This window comes from Schistocerca serialis, chromosome 10 (genome assembly GCF_023864345.2).
Source record: "Schistocerca serialis cubense isolate TAMUIC-IGC-003099 chromosome 10, iqSchSeri2.2, whole genome shotgun sequence".
Lineage (NCBI taxonomy): Eukaryota > Metazoa > Arthropoda > Insecta > Orthoptera > Acrididae > Schistocerca > Schistocerca serialis.
In genome coordinates, this window is record NC_064647.1 from 142,856,168 (window position 1) to 142,873,906 (window position 17,739).

Below are 17,739 nucleotides of genomic sequence, written 5' to 3' on the forward strand. Positions count from 1 at the left end.
AAATAGTAGGGTCGTTATGCACCAACGATACAACGCCCTCTTCATGTACTTCGCCAGTTGCTGTTGTCTGCCTTGTCCTCTGTATGGTGTTCCATGATCCTGATTCAACCAGTTTCTTGCAAATACGTATAGGACGCTCATGATGAGGATACAGCTCTCTATATCGCTTTACTGCTCTAACAGCAGTTGTTCTGCTTTCACCACACATTAGAAGCATGTCTAACTTTTCTTCATTGGTGTACATGTCTGCTCCAGGAAACTGTGACAGAAATGCGATGTCTCATTACCCCAGCAGCACATTTATACCCTCCTCTCCAGCTACCTTGTGCATCGCCTTGCGGCATTATCGAGAAGCAGGAAAACAACACCTTCCCTGTTAAGTTCCTCAGTAGTCAAAAGGAAAGGTCGTATTGGACAACGCCGCTTTGAAGGACGAATACAATACTGCGTCTCAAAAACTATTCGCCTAAATATTGTGATATACACATATTTGAAACTGTCTTTTTAAGCCCTTCATGTTATGCAAAAATTTAACATAGGTTCCATTTAAAAACACCAAAGATTGCCTCATATCTCTGTAATAAAAAAGAGCACAAACCTGAACTGTGATGTATTTAAGTAGCCCTGGTCCCTGCAATGCACTGTCCAAACGGCATCTTTGTATCTATTACGGTTGGAGAGATACAAGGGGTGTTATGACTTAGCTGCCTCACCCTGTGTGTGTATCTCTCTCTCTCTCTCTCTCTCTCTCTCTCTCTCTCTCTCTCTCTCTCTGTGTGTGTGTGTGTGTGTGTGTGTGTGTGTGTGTGTGTGTGTGTGTGTGTGTGTGTGTGTGTGGGTGTGTGGGTGTGTGGGTGTGTGTGTGTGTGTGTGTGTGTGTGTGTTTACTTCTGACCAAAAGCTATATTGTGACAGAATTTTCGTTGTGCCTATCTGCGACACATCTCGACTATATGGTGAATAGCAAATTTCCTTTTCACAATATTGAAACATACACACATTCATACAAGCAAGCAAACGTCAGATACTCATCCGCCACCATTGGCAGCTCCACCTGGGAATTTATAAATGTAACAGTCGTTTGTTGTGTCTGTCTGCAACTCAACTCATCATCTTTACAGTGAGCAGCAATCTGTCCTATACCCAATACTGTTGTTTCACAAAATTTGTGATACAAAAGGTTTGTATTATTTGAAGAAGGTAATTCAGTGCTCAACATAGCTCAAGAAGCATCTCTCTGCATCTCAGTGGTGAGGTTCCACACTATGGAGCTATACGTCATGGGATCAACCATCATTCAGCCCTAGGATTTTTATCAGTCACTTACCATTTCTTACACCTGCGGGCAATGTGAAAACCTCTGAATTGCACTGTGGTTAAGGGCTGATGTTAACCTGTAGGTCCCCACGCAACTGGCTCGCTCAGTCCGTATGAAGGGGGGGAGGGAGGGAATGGCACACCACATCCAACAGGAGCACGCCCAGAAATCACTGTAGCGTTCATACCCACCTTCAGGGCAATGGCAACTTTTGCCCCTTACCACTTCAGAACCACTACTGGCCAGTTTAAAAATAAATTGCATGTTTATCAAGTTGAGAAAATTTTGAATAATCTTGATAAAGACACAAGTTAGAAATTTCAAACCATATAATGCTTTTAACTGATTATATTATGCTCCTGACACTCTTACACTCAGTGGCATGTATACTTTATGAGAACACTGGATAACAGGCAGCATAAAAAATTATTACATCAGTACAATATAAACAAAAACAAATTATATTAAACAGTTTTATTACAAGGAGAATTTGGTGATAAATAAATACAATTTTCGATAACTTCTCAACGGGGTCATTTCACAAGACCACGTGTCTTCATCTTGACAGATTTGACAAGCTGTGATAACGTCATGTCCTTCTGATCGATATTACTTTGACGTAACTTCACCTCCTCCTGAAATTCAAAACGTGCACATTAAACATGCTATGTATCGCACACAATTAGGTGTACAAAAAAGTAATTAAGTTGGACATTCAGAATAGAAGAATATATTCCTAAGAAGGTAATACTGGGCAACTCATATAGTACAAACATCAACAAGTGTTCAGTCTGTACATGGGAGGACTCTCAAACTGATATCAATTTCTACTTTCATCATTATATGTAATGCACAAGTCTCATAGGCTATAATTTTAATTTTAGACATTGCGAAAAAAATTACTTCAGAAGAACAATTTATAATAAAAATGAATAATGCTGGGCATATTTATTCACCGCCCAATTTTTTTGAAAAAAAGAAAAAAAAAAAATGTGGGGTCACCCAGAAGAGGTAGACGAAACAATACTGAACTTCAAGGATTGAGATGGTATGTGATGTTATTTCAGTAATTAAATAATTGAGTCCTATCCAGAACTTGGCAATACGAGCCCTCTCACTAATACAATTTTGCACCCATTCTGGTCTAGATGCACGCACTGATTCAGTTGTGAAAGGTGTCCTACAACTGCGGTATCCTCTCCTGATGTAAACTGCCCCACAAAAATACCTCAGATAGTATTGCTGGGACAGAATTGGCACCAAGCTGGTCCCACATGTGACCTATCCTGGACATATCTGGGGCTCTCATTGGCCACAGCAGTACCTTAACGTCACACAGACAGTTCGTAGAGACACGTGCTGAGAGGTGGCATGAGCCCCCTCTCATATTTCTATCTTACGATTTTCGTCTCTAATTGCATGCGGTGAAAAGTTGCTATTCCTTCACACGCGGACTTCCCACGCAGCGTCTCTCGTCACCCAGGTGGTCCGGTGACAGGCGGGCTCTGCGGATCTCGAGAGGGTTAAGCCGACGAGTGTGAGGGAGTCGAGTGAATGCTTTCCAGACGCCGACATTGTCAAGAGACACGCCCACAGGGGCCTGAAGTAGCGGCTGGGCTAGAGGTTCTGTTACTTCGCAGAAACTTAGCAAAAACACTTTCTGGCGGGCTACCAGCGAGGCGTGGGAATGACTTGTGTATCCAGGCAGTTGTGGCGGGAAAATTCCTGCGCTTTCTGCAAAATAGTAACTGTGATTGGCTTGCTCAGGGCATAGCTCCGTGACGTAGCAAAATCAGCGCAGAAATTGGCGCCAAGAATCTCCATTGGTGGAATGGTAGTGCTCCGGCAAGGGAGTGGAATTTTCCGCCGGTTTTCGAGTTGCTGATTGGAACGTTTAACCACGGCCACTGTCGTGGGGGTGGGAATGTTCTGTGTTCGGCCTGTACGGGTGCTCAGAAGTAGTCGGCTCTCGCCTTTCGGTCGAGGACGTCGAAGCAACCAGCCATCGCCTCCGGTACGCCAGATCGTGTTCTGGCAGTTAAGAAGACAGTTTGGTAATGTATGTCCGCAGCACCGGCAGATAGGGATTTTCCTAGGAGATAGTCAGAGCTCAGCAGAGCGCGCCTGTTCGTCTTTTTCTAACTTTGTTCTGTCTTGAGTAGCAGCAATTAATGTTGGGTTAGCTGTGTGTCTCTCTTAAGATTTGAGTGGCAAGGAATTGGCTCCACATACCACTTCGTCATAAACCTCACAATCTAGTTTAGGGACAACTTCGCCTTCACAGCGTTTGTTTGAGTATCCAATTTGAGCCAATTTGATGTATTATAAATGTTTCATGTGTTTTTTTTTTATTATTTTGTGTTTAGTCTTAATTAATCGTATTGTTATTTTGGACAGAACTTTCATTCTGTTAATCGGTAGAGCAACCCATCATTTCTCACTACGTTAATGAAACCTTCCTTTATTTAACTTATTTATCAAATTAAATTATTGCAGGTGCCAAACTCTTTTCTACTCCACTTGCAGGGTTGATTACAGTCAGTTCGCGTATATTTTTTAATCCATGTGCAACAGCAAAAGTCGGAGTTAGAATAGGGGGGGCTTAGAGCATCATTTACATATGTAGATTCTAGAATTTAGTGTTAAATACACTGCTTGCCCCGGCACTCGCAGTGCCACCCACGGACGAGAACCGTCCTGCGGAAAGTGGCAGCACGACAGTCCTGTGGAAAATGGCAGCACAATACTGTCAGACGGGAGGTAGCACATGAAGCCAGACAATGTCTGTAATGTACTGTTGTGCTGTCACGAGTTCCCTCGGTCACTAGCAGCCCAGACCTGAAATCGTACCCGACGTCTTCCTCTCAGCAAGACACCAGGTTCAGCATCACTGTGCTTTTCCAAAATACTGGAAGAACGGAATCTCTCCCCAGATCAGCAGCGATTGTCGTGAGGTGTAGCCCAGAATGGTGATTTGTCACCGAATGCGGTGCACTGCCATTTGTCGGCAATCCACTCTTCCCGGTTACGGCACCACCAAAACGTGGCCATTCGTGCTGTGGTGTTAACAGCAGCCTACGTGCGGGGTAGTAACTCCCTAGTCCGGCTGCTACCAGACTCCAAACAGTGGTGCAGGTTGACACAGCTCATTACACGGAGTGCTCTACTCATTCTCAGATAGTGCTCGTTCTACAGTGCGGCACTCCTACCCTGGGGCGGGCAAATGTGCTCGACCGGAACCTCGCCTGCCCTAATTTACCCGCGCAGTCCAATATTGGGCCACTGTCACATCCAAATGTCCTACAAATGTGAATATTGCAAGATTCGACCAGCCGGTGAAGTGGAGATCCACTACGACACTCCTTTCAGATTCTCTCAGGAGGCAATGTACTGACTCACACGAGTACGCGACTCTTCCTCATCTTTCGCAGATATCACTCAATATCCGACACCGTTTACACCCCTTATGTACCGTACTGAGTCTGGTAACAACACTAAACACAACCAACACTAATGCTCCGTGATGGCTTTCCTACCTGTCCCACAGAATTGTACCTGCAAATCATTTTCACACCCTTGAAAGTATGTATGTGTATGAACTTACACTGACATCGAAAGTGTCTACTGGGTGCTTCACTTTTTGTCAGGCTGTGTATGTAATTAACCACAAAGCTGCTAAACAGTTATTGTTATGCAGTTAATTTCAACAGTACTTTACAGTGCGGCACGCATTAAAATTTTAAAATATCGTACAGCACATATCCATAAATGTCCATTTCGTACACTAACTTAGTGCTGTCAAAGTAAGTGAGCCGAGAGTACAGTAAGCCAGCACCTAATTGTGAACACATATGTGCTATGCCAAAATGTGGCTAACTTTGTTTTAAAATTTTAAAATCTGCCAGATGTAGAGTAAAAATTAGCTGCAGAACAGACTAAAAAGGAGGTGAAGACACACACACACACACACACACACACACACACACACACACACACACACACACACACACACACGGTGTTCAGGAGGAATGTCACATAATTTGTAAGGTGATCCTACATGTGAAAATAAACCAAAAAAGTCCTAAGTTCCTAAGGAACTGGAGCATGTTGAAGACTACACACATCCATTAATGAATATGAAGACAAGTGTGAATATTACTTTCCAAAATGCTGCACAGGCACTGTGCTGGACAGAATAACTGTGAGGCACCCTACAAGAGGTGTGGGGGTTCTCCAATAGATGGCAGCACTGTGATGTTGCACAGACGCAAGTGTACCCAGTGTGCAATCGTGGGTCGGAGCAGTGAACTGTTGTGAGGTCTTGTGTCATTCGGTTAATTGAATAAGCCCATTGTATCCACAAATACCAACATGCTGCTATGTTCACCCATATAGAATATGCAGACACGTTGCTCGTATACTGGCACTGTAATGGCAGTGCCCGTGTGGCTATGACAGAATACCAGAGATGCTTCCCTGATCGGTGAACCCCCTGTGACAGGGTACTTCCCTGGGTTTTTCGAACACTGTGTTAATCCGGAACACGACCCTGGGGCTGCTCGAAGGGGGATGTGCAAGCTACACAGGGGGATACGCGTGTTAACTTGTCGCTCGTATCACCAATGACGCCGTTGCCCGCATTAAAACCTGCGGAGACGACATTCAATGCGGAACACGACATACCTTCCAATATACTGTCGAGTGCTGTGAGATGGTGTGGAATTTTTTGAACGTGTCATGTAGAATGGCTCAATCATCTGTCTCACCATTATTCTATCCACTACAGCACTAATGCAGCATTTCGGTAAGTAACATTCACATTTGCCTTCATAATCGTAAACGGATTGTGTAGTCTTCAACCAGCTCCAGTCTGTAATGGCTGAAAATCGGACACATATTCGTAGGACCTTTTTGGTTTATTTTCACCTGTAGAATCACCTCACAAATTGAGACAAGTAATTGAACAGAAGACACGTGTGGCTGCAAATGTTGGGAAACACCCCAAATTTGGATTATGAATGTTGAACACGTAACATCACTAGATGATGTACCTCTCCACATGTGCAGCAGCTGGACTCGGCAGTCCTATCCTCACCAATGGGGGCAGTACTATGCACTAACATTAAAAATATACTGTATTGGATATATATGAATTAATAGAGGGAAACATTCCACATGGGAAAAATATATCTAAAAACAAAGATGATGTGACTTACCAAACGAAAGCGCTGGCACGTCGATAGACACACAAACAAACACAAACATACACACAAAATTCTAGCTTTCGCAACAAACGGTTGCTTCGTCAGGAAAGAGGGAAGGAGAGGGAAAGACGAAAGGATTTGGGTTTTAAGGGAGAGGGTAGGAGTCATTCCAAACCCTCTCCCTTAAAACCCAAATCCTTTCGTCTTTCCCTCTCCTTCCCTCTTTCCTGACGAAGCAACCGTTTGTTGCGAAAGCTAGAATTTTGTGTGTATGTTTGTGTTTGTTTGTGTGTCTATCGACGTGCCAGCGCTTTCGTTTGGTAAGTCACATCATCTGTTGCCTCATCAGGAAAGAGGGAAGGAGAGGGAAAGACGAAAGGATGTGGGTTTTAAGGGAGAGGGTAAGGGGTCATTCCAATCCCGGGAGCGGAAAGACTTACCTTAGGGGGAATAAAGGACGGGTATACTCTCGCGCGCGCGCTGCGCCGCGCGCGCGCGCAGCGCGCGCGCGCGCGCGCGCGCTCGCGCGCGCGCACACACACACACACACACACACACACACACACACACACGCACACACACACACACACACACACACATATCCATCCACACATATACAGACACAAGCAGACATATTTAAAGACAAAGAGTTTGGGCAGAGATGTCAGTCAAGGTGGGGGCTCTGCCCAAACTCCCTGTCCCCAAATATGTCTGCCTGCGTCCGTATATGTGCGGATGGACATGCGTGCGTGTACGAGTGCACACCCGTCCCTTCCTCCCCCCAAGGCAAGTCCCCCCGCTCCCGGGACTGGAACGACTCCCCACCCTCCCCCCCAAAACCCATATCCCCCCGTCCCTCCCCTTCCCCCCCTCCCCCCCCGACGAGGCAACAGTTCACCGTGAAAGCCCGAACCCCGCGTGTATGCCCGTGCGTCCCTCGACCCGCCAGCGCCCCCGCCCGGCAAGTCACATCATCTTTGTTTTTTGATAAATTTTTCCCACGTGGAATGTTTCCCTCATATAAAAACAAAGATGAGGTGACTTACCGAACGAAAGCGCTGGCAGGTCGATAGACACACAAACAAACACAAACATACACACAAAATTCACGCTTTCGCAACAAACTGTTGCCTCATCAGGAAAGAGGGAAGGAGAGGGGAAGACGAAAGGAAGTGGGTTTTAAGGGAGAGGGTAAGGAGTCATTCCAATCCCGGGAGCGGAAAGACTTACCTTAGGGGGAAAAGAGGACGGGTATACACTCGCACACACACATATATCCATCCACACATATACAGACACAAGCAGACATATTTAAAGACAGTTATGCAATTACTGCCCACTAGTCATATTAAACAAGAGCCTGCTAGGATTAAGTATTTCTTCTGAAGAGGCGACCGTGATATGACCCGATCAGTATGGGTGGAACAGTTCACAATATTCTCTTAAATTTATGGCCTTAGCCGGATAACCTAGTGAGTGTGAAGACTAGTTAGCCACTAAGAGCGTTGAAAGACTGAACAGGTCAACATGTAGCATCAGAGTTGCTAATATTCTTCGACATATGTTGTTATTAAAGAATTACGAAGTCAGGTTGACTGACAGACACAGTGAGCAAATAGTATGTGCACACTGACCCACTGCAATAAACAACATATTTAAAATCATTTTTTAAGTTATTCTTGAAAACTACAGCTTCTAGCAACAATGTTTCACAGCACAAAATTAAAATACACTGAATTTACTACAAAAAAAAAGACTGGTATTCATATTTTCTATAGGACCAATAGTTTGCACGTTGCGAGGAATGGAAAAATAAAAGATAATCTAAAGCAGCACTTTAATGGTTCAAAATTAATGTTTACTGTTAAAAGTGGATTGTGAATGGACATTAAATGTATGTACCACGTCTAAGCGCAGTAGAGGCGTGTTGAGTGATAAATTGTTTTCTCGGGGTGTAAGAGGGTGGAGATGGGCGGGAGTGGATGGTAGCAATGTGAGGCAAGTGTAGGTTCCCGGATTGTGGTCATGTAATTCCCTCCTTTATAGGTCTGCAATCTGAAGGTCGAGCAGGTGACTGGAAATTCTGTCTGCACTACTACACCACAAAAAGCAACAACAGGGTGGTTCACTAAGTTAAACCGACCCTCTGCAGCAAGCTGTATGAAGACGTGTCCAGGGGTTGTTTGTGGAAAATAAAGTGCATTAACATTACATGGAAACAGATACGAGCTGCTAAAATATTAATGCAAGCAATGCATATGAGCAGGATCTACATAAATCCTTGCACACTGCTCTACTTTGGGAAAGAGGAAACTGATTCTTAGTCATCCTGTAGGACAGTCATAGTGTTCTTCCAGAAAAGGAAACTTTTTATACCATGAGTGCTGCTCCGTTTTCAGTTTACAGACAAACTATACCACCTTAGAACTTCACCGAGTACATGTTTATACAGTGGTGTAATTTTCATTTTATTAAGCTAGTACTTATCTGCAGTAGTGGCAGTTGTTAAGTAAAATATGTTCTTGTAAACAACGGCTGTGAAGTGTTAAATATATGTGATGTTGCCAATGACCTTCCTAGTGTTTGTGGAAAAGGGAATGGACTGGCAAATGTGGTAGCTTGCAGCTGTTTTTGACATTATATTGCAAAGCTTTGTAATTATGCTGTCACTCGGTGGTGAATTAACGAGTGAGCAGAAAGTTAATGCCGTTCCACACCATTAATTGTGTTACTGATGATGGGCTGAATAAATCTGTTCCATTCAGGAACTGCTTGCACTTTTAGAGTGGGCTACACTGAGTGGAGACACTAAGCACACATCTGCAGAATGGGTGTGAACATGTCTGATGGAATGGGACTGATCATGTTCAAGTGTAAAACAGTAATCTGCCTATAATGCATTTCCTGATTTATGCTGAAATATATGAAGTTCCACAATACTTGGGTGACCAAAGTCTGTTGCAGAAGCAAACTTTTAACCTCTTCAGATGTTAGGAGATATAAAGCTGGGGTGAGGAATCTGGTATTCCTCACGCAGTAAAAAGTATTCCAGCCAGTGATAGTGGGGACAATAAAACACACTGTCAAATACATACTGATAGTGTGTTACACTTGGTACAGGATTTTCAGTGTGGTTGACAGCTCAAGTTGTTGAGCGTTTTTACACAATAGCTCACTTATCAACTGCAAATAAGTACTCATTTAATAAACCAAAATAGCTCCACTGTATAAACATTAGCCCTGTGATGTTATTTTGTCCACTCACATAAGACAAATAGACAGAAAATGCTGAGGATGAATAGTCAGTATGCAAAATAAAAAGCGAGCAGTGTTTACAATGGCGGACGTCACCTTTACTGGAAGAACACTACAGCTGCCAAATAGGATGACTAAGAATCGGTTTCCCCATTAGTAAGAACAGTGTGCAGAGATTTATACAGGTTCTGCCCATAAGCATCTCTCCCATTAGCATTATTAGTAAGTCATATCTGTATCCCATGTAGTGTTAATGCACTTCGTTTAAAATAAACACCCCTCAGGCACGCCTCTTCACTGGACCTGGTTCATAAGATGCAGTAAACTTGATGAAACATCCTGTAGTGTGGTAGACAGTGTGTGCAATCACCTGCTCAGTCTTCAGTTTCCAGACCTATGAAGGACAGAACTGTACGACCGCAATCCAGTGAACTACCTTCCCTCGTGCTTTTACCCTCCATCCTGTTTCATCCTGAGAAAACAATTTATCCCTTAATATGAATCTACCACACTTAGACATGGTACACACATTGAATATTTGTTTTTAAACCACTTTGTTTAAAGATAAGCATTAATTTCACACTGTTAAAACAATATTTTTAATAATCTACATTTTTTTCATCCCCTGCTTTGCAGAAACTATTATACCCAGAGAAAAAATGAATAGTATCTTTTTTGTAGTATATTTAACATAGTTTAATCTTGTACTGGGAAACAATTTCACTTTTACAGGGGTAAAATAGGGGACGAAACGCTTTTTGAAAATATGTCGCTATTGAGGCTAGAGCTTCAAAACTGGTATTTGACTTCCAAGTCAGAAATAAAATATATATTTATATTTCAGCATTTTTGTAAATTCAACTACTAAGGAGGTAAAATAGTGGCCAAAAAGTTTTTTGAATATAAATTATTAAAGGTCTACTAAAGCATTTTTTTAAGATAAATCTCTGGAAATTGGTATCTGACTTTTTGGTTACAAATAAAAAATACTTGTTTCAGTGTTTTTGCAAGTTCAACCCCCTGAAGGAATGAAAGGGGGATGAAAAGTTTTATGAAATTATTTCATTATGAAAATTTGCATTTGGCTTCTCTTTTAGAGATAAAAGAGATACATGTTTCACTTCTTTTGGAAATTCATCCCCTAAGGGAGTGAAATAGGGGATGAAAATTTTTACACAGATATTTCTTTCTGTTAAAATTTTTTTTAAAGCAAACTCTATCTAAATTGATATTTCGCTTCTTGGTTAGATATAAAGAAGAGTGTCTTAGGGGATGAAAGTTTCTATGGAAATATCACCACACGAAAGCAAAAGCAATGATTAACTGTTGTAATGCTGTACAGAGACAATACCAGAAGTAACAACAACCCAGTTTTATTCTGTTTCCACATGAAGAGGTCAACAATAACACTAAATTTAGTATAGAATAGTACAGTCTCATAACTACAGAACACATCAATATACAGTCCTGTAGGTGAGCATACAATAAGCAAATAAACATAAGTAAGGCACAGGGCCCAGTGCAGCAGGATTATACTGGGTTGCTGTGCACACAGCATATTTCCAGGAGCAGAACTGGCTGAAGGAATGTTTAGTTAATAGCAATGTCTATGCACTCAACAGGTTTAAGGTTAAGAAATATTTTCAGAGATTTTGAGAATGTAGAGACATATCACTGAGATAGGGTCTGCAGTGCCCATTCTCGTGCTACGTAAAAGGCTCGTGTTATGCCATCTCAATGGGGAGCTGTCAAACAAATTGAAATTATAAAAAGCAAGTGCCAGTGTGCCTCCTCAATAACAAAGCACACAATAGTAGCGTGTGAGCGAGTTCAAACAGAGCACAATGATTTGATGGGCTGACTTCTATGCCCATCTCCTGCTGCGGTCAAATTATCACACAAGGACATTTTCGCTCATACGATGCCTGCTGTTACAACAGTGATGTTTGTTGATGGAACCAGTGGAAGAAGAGGGTTGTAGCCGGTGATGAATGGGTACTCACTGGGCAATATGACCACAGTGTGGTGTAGCATTTATACTGTGAGGAGCTGCAAAGCTTCATCCACAGTGTTGGCACACAATGCAAGCACTGCAGAATGTGTGGGCTTTTCCACACAACTCATTTGTTCACCCATTGTATTCCATGAACCCATTGGTGACAGAGAGCATTTAAGGTTGTGAAACAAGTCAAGCAATACATTAATAGGCAGAAACAGTCACAACAAATTATAACTAGTGTTCATATGCTCACACTTGTAATGTTACTTCTAGATTGAAGAATATATACTATTTGTGCACTTTAGTGTATTAGATTAGGTTAGTGGTGTTTAACGTCCCGTCGACAACGAGGTCATTAGAGACGAAGCGCAAGCTCGGGTTAGGGAAGGATGGGGAAGGAAATCGGCCGTGCCCTTTCAAAGGAACCATCCCGGCATGTGCCTGATACGATTTAGGGAAATCACGGAAAACCTAAATCAGGATGGCCGGAGACGGGATTGAACCGTCGTCCTCCCGAATGCGAGTCCAGTGTTTTAGTGTATTACTTGACAAAGTTAACCACAGAGCCAAGCACGACGGGACCTAAGCTGGTCACCTGACTAGGTACAGCTATGCTGCCGGGCATTTTTACCTCACAGTGCAACCGAGTAAAGTGAGAGCGAGAAATGACAACACAGGTGGCCATCCCAGCTCATTGTCAACATAATTAAGTTTACTGGCAGAAAGAAGAAGTGACAATGGTGACAGAACATAGTAGCAAAATGTTAAAGATTATTAAGTCGACAGCAGCATATTATGGAAGGAGGGGTACTGTGCCAAGTGGGATAGGATTTGAGTATCTATCCCAAAGCGCACACTATAAATACCCCATTAACAATATGAACAAATGTGTTGATAGGCATCAATTTATGTGATATTAGAAAAGGAATTAATTAAGATTTAATATACTTTATGTGTTTGAAATTTTTTCTGAAGGTGTCTGCCTTGAGTGTAGTCTTGTGTGGAAGAGAAAAGTGGGCATTAATCAGTTCAAATGAGAAGCATTTGAAATGTGATGTTAAAGAAGAATGCTGAAGATTAGATGGGTACATTGAATACCTGGTGATGATGTCCTGAAACAAACTGGGGAAAATGAAATTTATTGCACAACTTTACTAAAATAAGGGAAAGGAATCGTCAATTTGGTAACTGAGGGAACCATGGAGGAGGGGGGAGGGGGGGGGGGGGGGGGGAATTGTAGAGGCAGACCGAACAATGAATGGAGTAAGCAGGTTCAAAGGGATGTGGGCTGCAGCAATTATGCAGAAATGAAGAGGCTGGTGCAGGATACATCAGTGTGGAGAGCTGCATCGAACCAGTTTTCGGACTGAAGACTGCAACAACAAAAAGAATGAACAATACAAAGGAATACCAGCCTTGACAAAACATCACAACTTTTCGCACACAAAGCTGGATTTTATGGGTAACAGAAAATCTGAGGAAAACTATCCTGTCAATGGGATTTTGTAGAAACAGTGTCAATAAAAGAGTCATCACCTGTGAATGAGACGACACTTAAAAAAAAAAGACTGTATAAAAAAATTGAACTTCACACTTAAAGCAGATAGTGGTTTGCTCAGCTGAAACATGGGGTCACACATATTAGAGTTTGTGCAGGACAAGGTAACCAATGCGCAATGACCAATTTTTGGCCAAAGTGCTGGGCGAGTTCATTCGTTTGTTTGGAAGGGGAGTCTGACAGTGTTTGCCACATTTTGGCCCGTTGGCAATGACAGAATCGAAGTGCACGCCATGCAATCTTTCTCAAATGATTTTACACAAACTATTCAGTAAAAAAACTCATTTTTGCATTACTTATAGCTTTATATGTCAGGTTCATGCCTATTTGCCCATCATTTCATTAATGGTCATAGTTATTGCGACATCTACACAGAAGTAACACACTGCGCAAAATTAAAAAAAGGTTGCAATGAAAAGGGCCACCAAGATTTTGCATTTGGTGCAAATTACATAATATGTTGCAGTGTATAAATGGCAAATGATAGCACACAAAGAAGAGAGTATTTTACCATATGGTTATTATGCAAAATTTCACTATCTCCCATGTTAGTTCACTAACTACAGACTTTTTCGATGAAAAAACGTAATTTTTAGGGGCCACTAATAGCTGGTGAAACGAGAAATGCTATGGGTTTTGGAACACTTAAGTGAAGACCTTGCAGGTTTATTTTGTACCGAGGATGTGCTTTTTCCCTCAGTTCCTCATTTAATAAATGTAATAAAACACCGTCTCAAATTCCCTCGCAATTGCCTCTGTACAACATATCAGAGAGGCAACACTGTGTAAACTCCACTGTGTTTTGGGGGAGAGAGAAAAAAAAAAATGTTTTAAAATGGCAACAAGGGAAATGGTAGATTTTGCTCTAAATTCACCACTCATGATGTTTCTCTGAAAGTTACAAATGGTTAACATGCAAAGCGAAATTATATCGCTGCCATTTCGGCGATATTCTTTTTAGATATTAATCAAAGCACAGGTGACAGATCTTTTTGAACGGTCACCATGCAAGTGTGTGTGTGTGTGTGTGTGTGTGTGTGTGTGTGTGTGTGTGTGTGTGTGTGTGTAGTGGCTCCACTTAATATCCCATTTCCCCTACAGCACCTGCCCGTAACCCCCACCACTACCGCTCTCCCCACACGTGCCCTGCCAACTGCACATCCACCGGCCACAGTATGCTGCAAACACAAGTGGTGGGCACTGTTTAATTGTTACGCTATGCAGGGCACTGAAGTATAGATACACAGCATGTAACAGAATCCACTTGAAAAAAGTGTATGCTTTTAAATACTTGCTCTCCCTGTTTCTCTGGCATGAATACGACAATACTGCCACCATGGCCTTGCCTTCAGTTTGCTTTGCAGGGTAACATATAATGTGAAGTTCATTTTACTTGCATGTGACATTTTACTTCAATATGTATTATTGTTTCTGTGCTCTCTCAGCCTTATTAATATCTGCTGTAACTGTTACACAAGATTATCTGGAGACAAACCTGAGGGGTGTACTACTTCTTTTGTTTATATCGCTATATTGTTTGCCAATATATGTGCTAGTACTACGATATCAGAAAACAAATTACTTACCTCATCATCCTCTTGATGCCTCCTTTCCAGTTTTGCTTTTCGCAGAGCTTCCATGCCTTTCGTTTGTTTGTAATGAGGATCTGTTGGGTCGATATTGTAGTGGTGGGATGAGAACAGAGCAGAAAACCTCTCATCATTTACATTCACCTGGAAAATACACATACCAACTGAGAAATGATATTTGGAGGAGGGAAGGGGGGAGAGCTTATCTCCCGTTCCTAATCACTGTTAGAGCTTCCCGTGCGATATTAAAATTAAGGCAGCTACATCTGTAGTAACAAACTATTCTATATAAAACTTTATGAAAGGAAGTTTGTTTCATATTTTTTAAAATAATGTTTGTTGTTACGGAAACATTTCTGTCTGAGAAGTTTTCCCATTACAGTTTCAGACAGGCATAACAAACTGCAGTTGTTTCCTGATGATACTATGGTGTACATTAAGGTGTCAAAGTTGAGTGACTGCAGAAAGATACAAGACGACCGAGACAAAATTTCCAGTTGGTGTGATGAATGGCAGCTAGCTCTAGATATGGAAAAATGTAAGTTAATGTGGATGAGTAGGAAGATCAAACCTGTAATGTTCAGATATAGTATTATTAGTGTCCTGCCTGACACAGTTAGATCATTTAAATATCTGGGCATAATGTTACAAAGCGATATGAGGTAGAACAGGCATGTGAGAACTGTGGTAGGGAAGGCTAATGGTCGACTTTGGTTTACTGGTAGAATTTTAGGAAAGAGACCGCATATAGGATACTATTGCAAGATATTCTTGGCTACTGCTCGAGTATTTGGGATCTGTACCAGGTCAGATTGAAGACAGACATCGAAGCAATGCAGAGGCGGCCTGCTAGATTTGTTACCAGTAGTTTCAAACAACACATAAAGTGTTACAGAGATGCTTCGGGAACTCAAATGGCAATCCCTAGAGCGAAGGCGATGTTCTTTTGGAGAAACACTACTGAGAAAATTTACAGAACAGGCATTTGAAGCTGAATGCCAAACAATTCTACTGCCACCAATATACATTATGCGTTAAGGACTACAAAGATAAGATACGAGAAATTAAGACTCATACGGAGGTATACAGACAGTCATTTTTCCCTTGCTCTATTTGCGAGTGGAATAGGAAAGAAAATGACAAGGAGTGGTATGCACCATGCACCATGCACCACATGGTGGCTTGCAGAACATTAGGAAATGGAAAATGATCTAAGTGCCACTACTTCAAAGGGGGCATTTTCAGTGCTACTGTATTCCCACTACTCTGTTGCATGTCTCTAGATTTGATATTGGTGCCAAACCATGGAAAAAGTATTTCAAACGTGCATTAGTAGATGGCGCATCATCTCTGTGCCAACGTGTGCTCCCCTCTGGAGATTCAAAATTTAAACAATATGAGAAGAGGTTTTTTGTTGATTACAGTTTTACTAATTACAATCCTGTGCTTTTATTATCATAAATATAACATAGTGCCTCAGTATTAATGGCATTTGAAACAAATACTTTCTCCCTGCCATTTTGTCAAAAACTTACATTTTTGTGACTGTGGCTATTTGCAAAAAAGCTTTACCAGTTATGAACCAACAGGTTCACATTTAGATGGCTGTTCACATTTATATGGCATTTGTTGCTGTTTACAATAGTTCTTCAGGGAAAAAAAGAGCAGCCAATAACTAGTGTAGACAATAACCAACAACAACTGTCATATAGATGTGAGCAGCCATTTGGAGATGCACGTATCAGTTCATAACTGGTAACAGCACTGTTCGTGTAAATACATAGTATTATTAACAGTTGCTGGTTGCTGTTTTCTCCTTTACAAGAATCAATTTGTAAAAAATTTCTTATCAACATGTAGAACCATCAGTTTCCTGAATGGCACTTAGAATGTTTTTAATATAGTATTTATTTTTGTGGTGATGCAGTGAGCAGCACAATTCTGTAGTATCAGAATACCTTCTTAGTTTTTTGGGCCCAAATCAATTATGTTCAAACAGAGACATGTAGTTCTTTTTTTTCATTCTCCTGACAAACACAATGTTTTCCATTTTCACTCTTCAAATGTTTAAGTGTTTCATGTAACTGTATGTGAAACTGTGTCTTCTAATACAATTCATTTACAGTACAAAAAAATAAAAGAAAGACTCAGTATCTGTCCAACAGATTGAAACTGTGTGCCAAACTGAAAGTCAAACACAGAACCTCACTTCTGCAAATGAAGCTCTCACCGAGAGAGCAATCTAGGTATGACCCAAAAGCCACCCTCGCAGTTTAAGTTCTGCCATGTAGCCACTGTCATTTTCCAAACTTAACAGAAGCTCTCTGGCATATTTGGCAATACTAGTACTTCTGTAGACAATCCCCTCAGAAGAGGCTATTCCAATGTTGCCCCTGGAATGAGGGCACCTGCACCCATGCCCTTGCCCACCCCTAACTGCACACGTGAGCAGGAGCAGGTAGTATAGGCTACCCACCAGACGGCCATATTGCATACGTCCTGCACACGCGTGAGCCGTTCGGCTGCCCCTACCCAAAGTGCAGTGCCTGTCGAGTACAGTCATTCATGTAACAGGCCAGCTTGGGACTGCCCGTACATCAGCCTTTTGACATTTCTCTGCAGTATCCTTATCAAGGAGGGCTAGTCCTGTGAAGTGTGCAGGAAGACTTCTGTGAAGCTCGGAAAGTAGGAGATGAGATACCAGCAGAAATGAAGATGTGAGGGTCAGTAACCATACCTCTGTCGGAAAGCGAAATTCTGGGTTTGTATCTCGATCGCCACACAATTTTAGCTTGTGGAAATTTAAACAATACTGC

General features: G+C 41.9%; 1 protein-coding gene across 3 annotated transcripts in view; it reads right to left on the reverse strand.

Annotated features, from left to right (window-relative positions):
- Nucleotides 1-1,763: 1,763 nt before the first annotated feature.
- Nucleotides 1,764-17,739, reverse strand: part of LOC126425109 (ESF1 homolog) — an 84,846-nt gene continuing 68,870 nt past the window's right edge. For all 3 annotated transcript variants that reach the window (XM_050088038.1, XM_050088036.1, XM_050088037.1), the window contains exons 10-11: nucleotides 14,921-15,067; nucleotides 1,764-1,953 (exon numbers count right to left, since the gene is read on the reverse strand). In XM_050088038.1, the coding sequence (XP_049943995.1) occupies nucleotides 1,852-1,953; nucleotides 14,921-15,067 (249 nt within the window). In that variant the 3' untranslated portion in view covers nucleotides 1,764-1,851. The remainder of the gene's footprint in view (nucleotides 1,954-14,920; nucleotides 15,068-17,739) is intronic.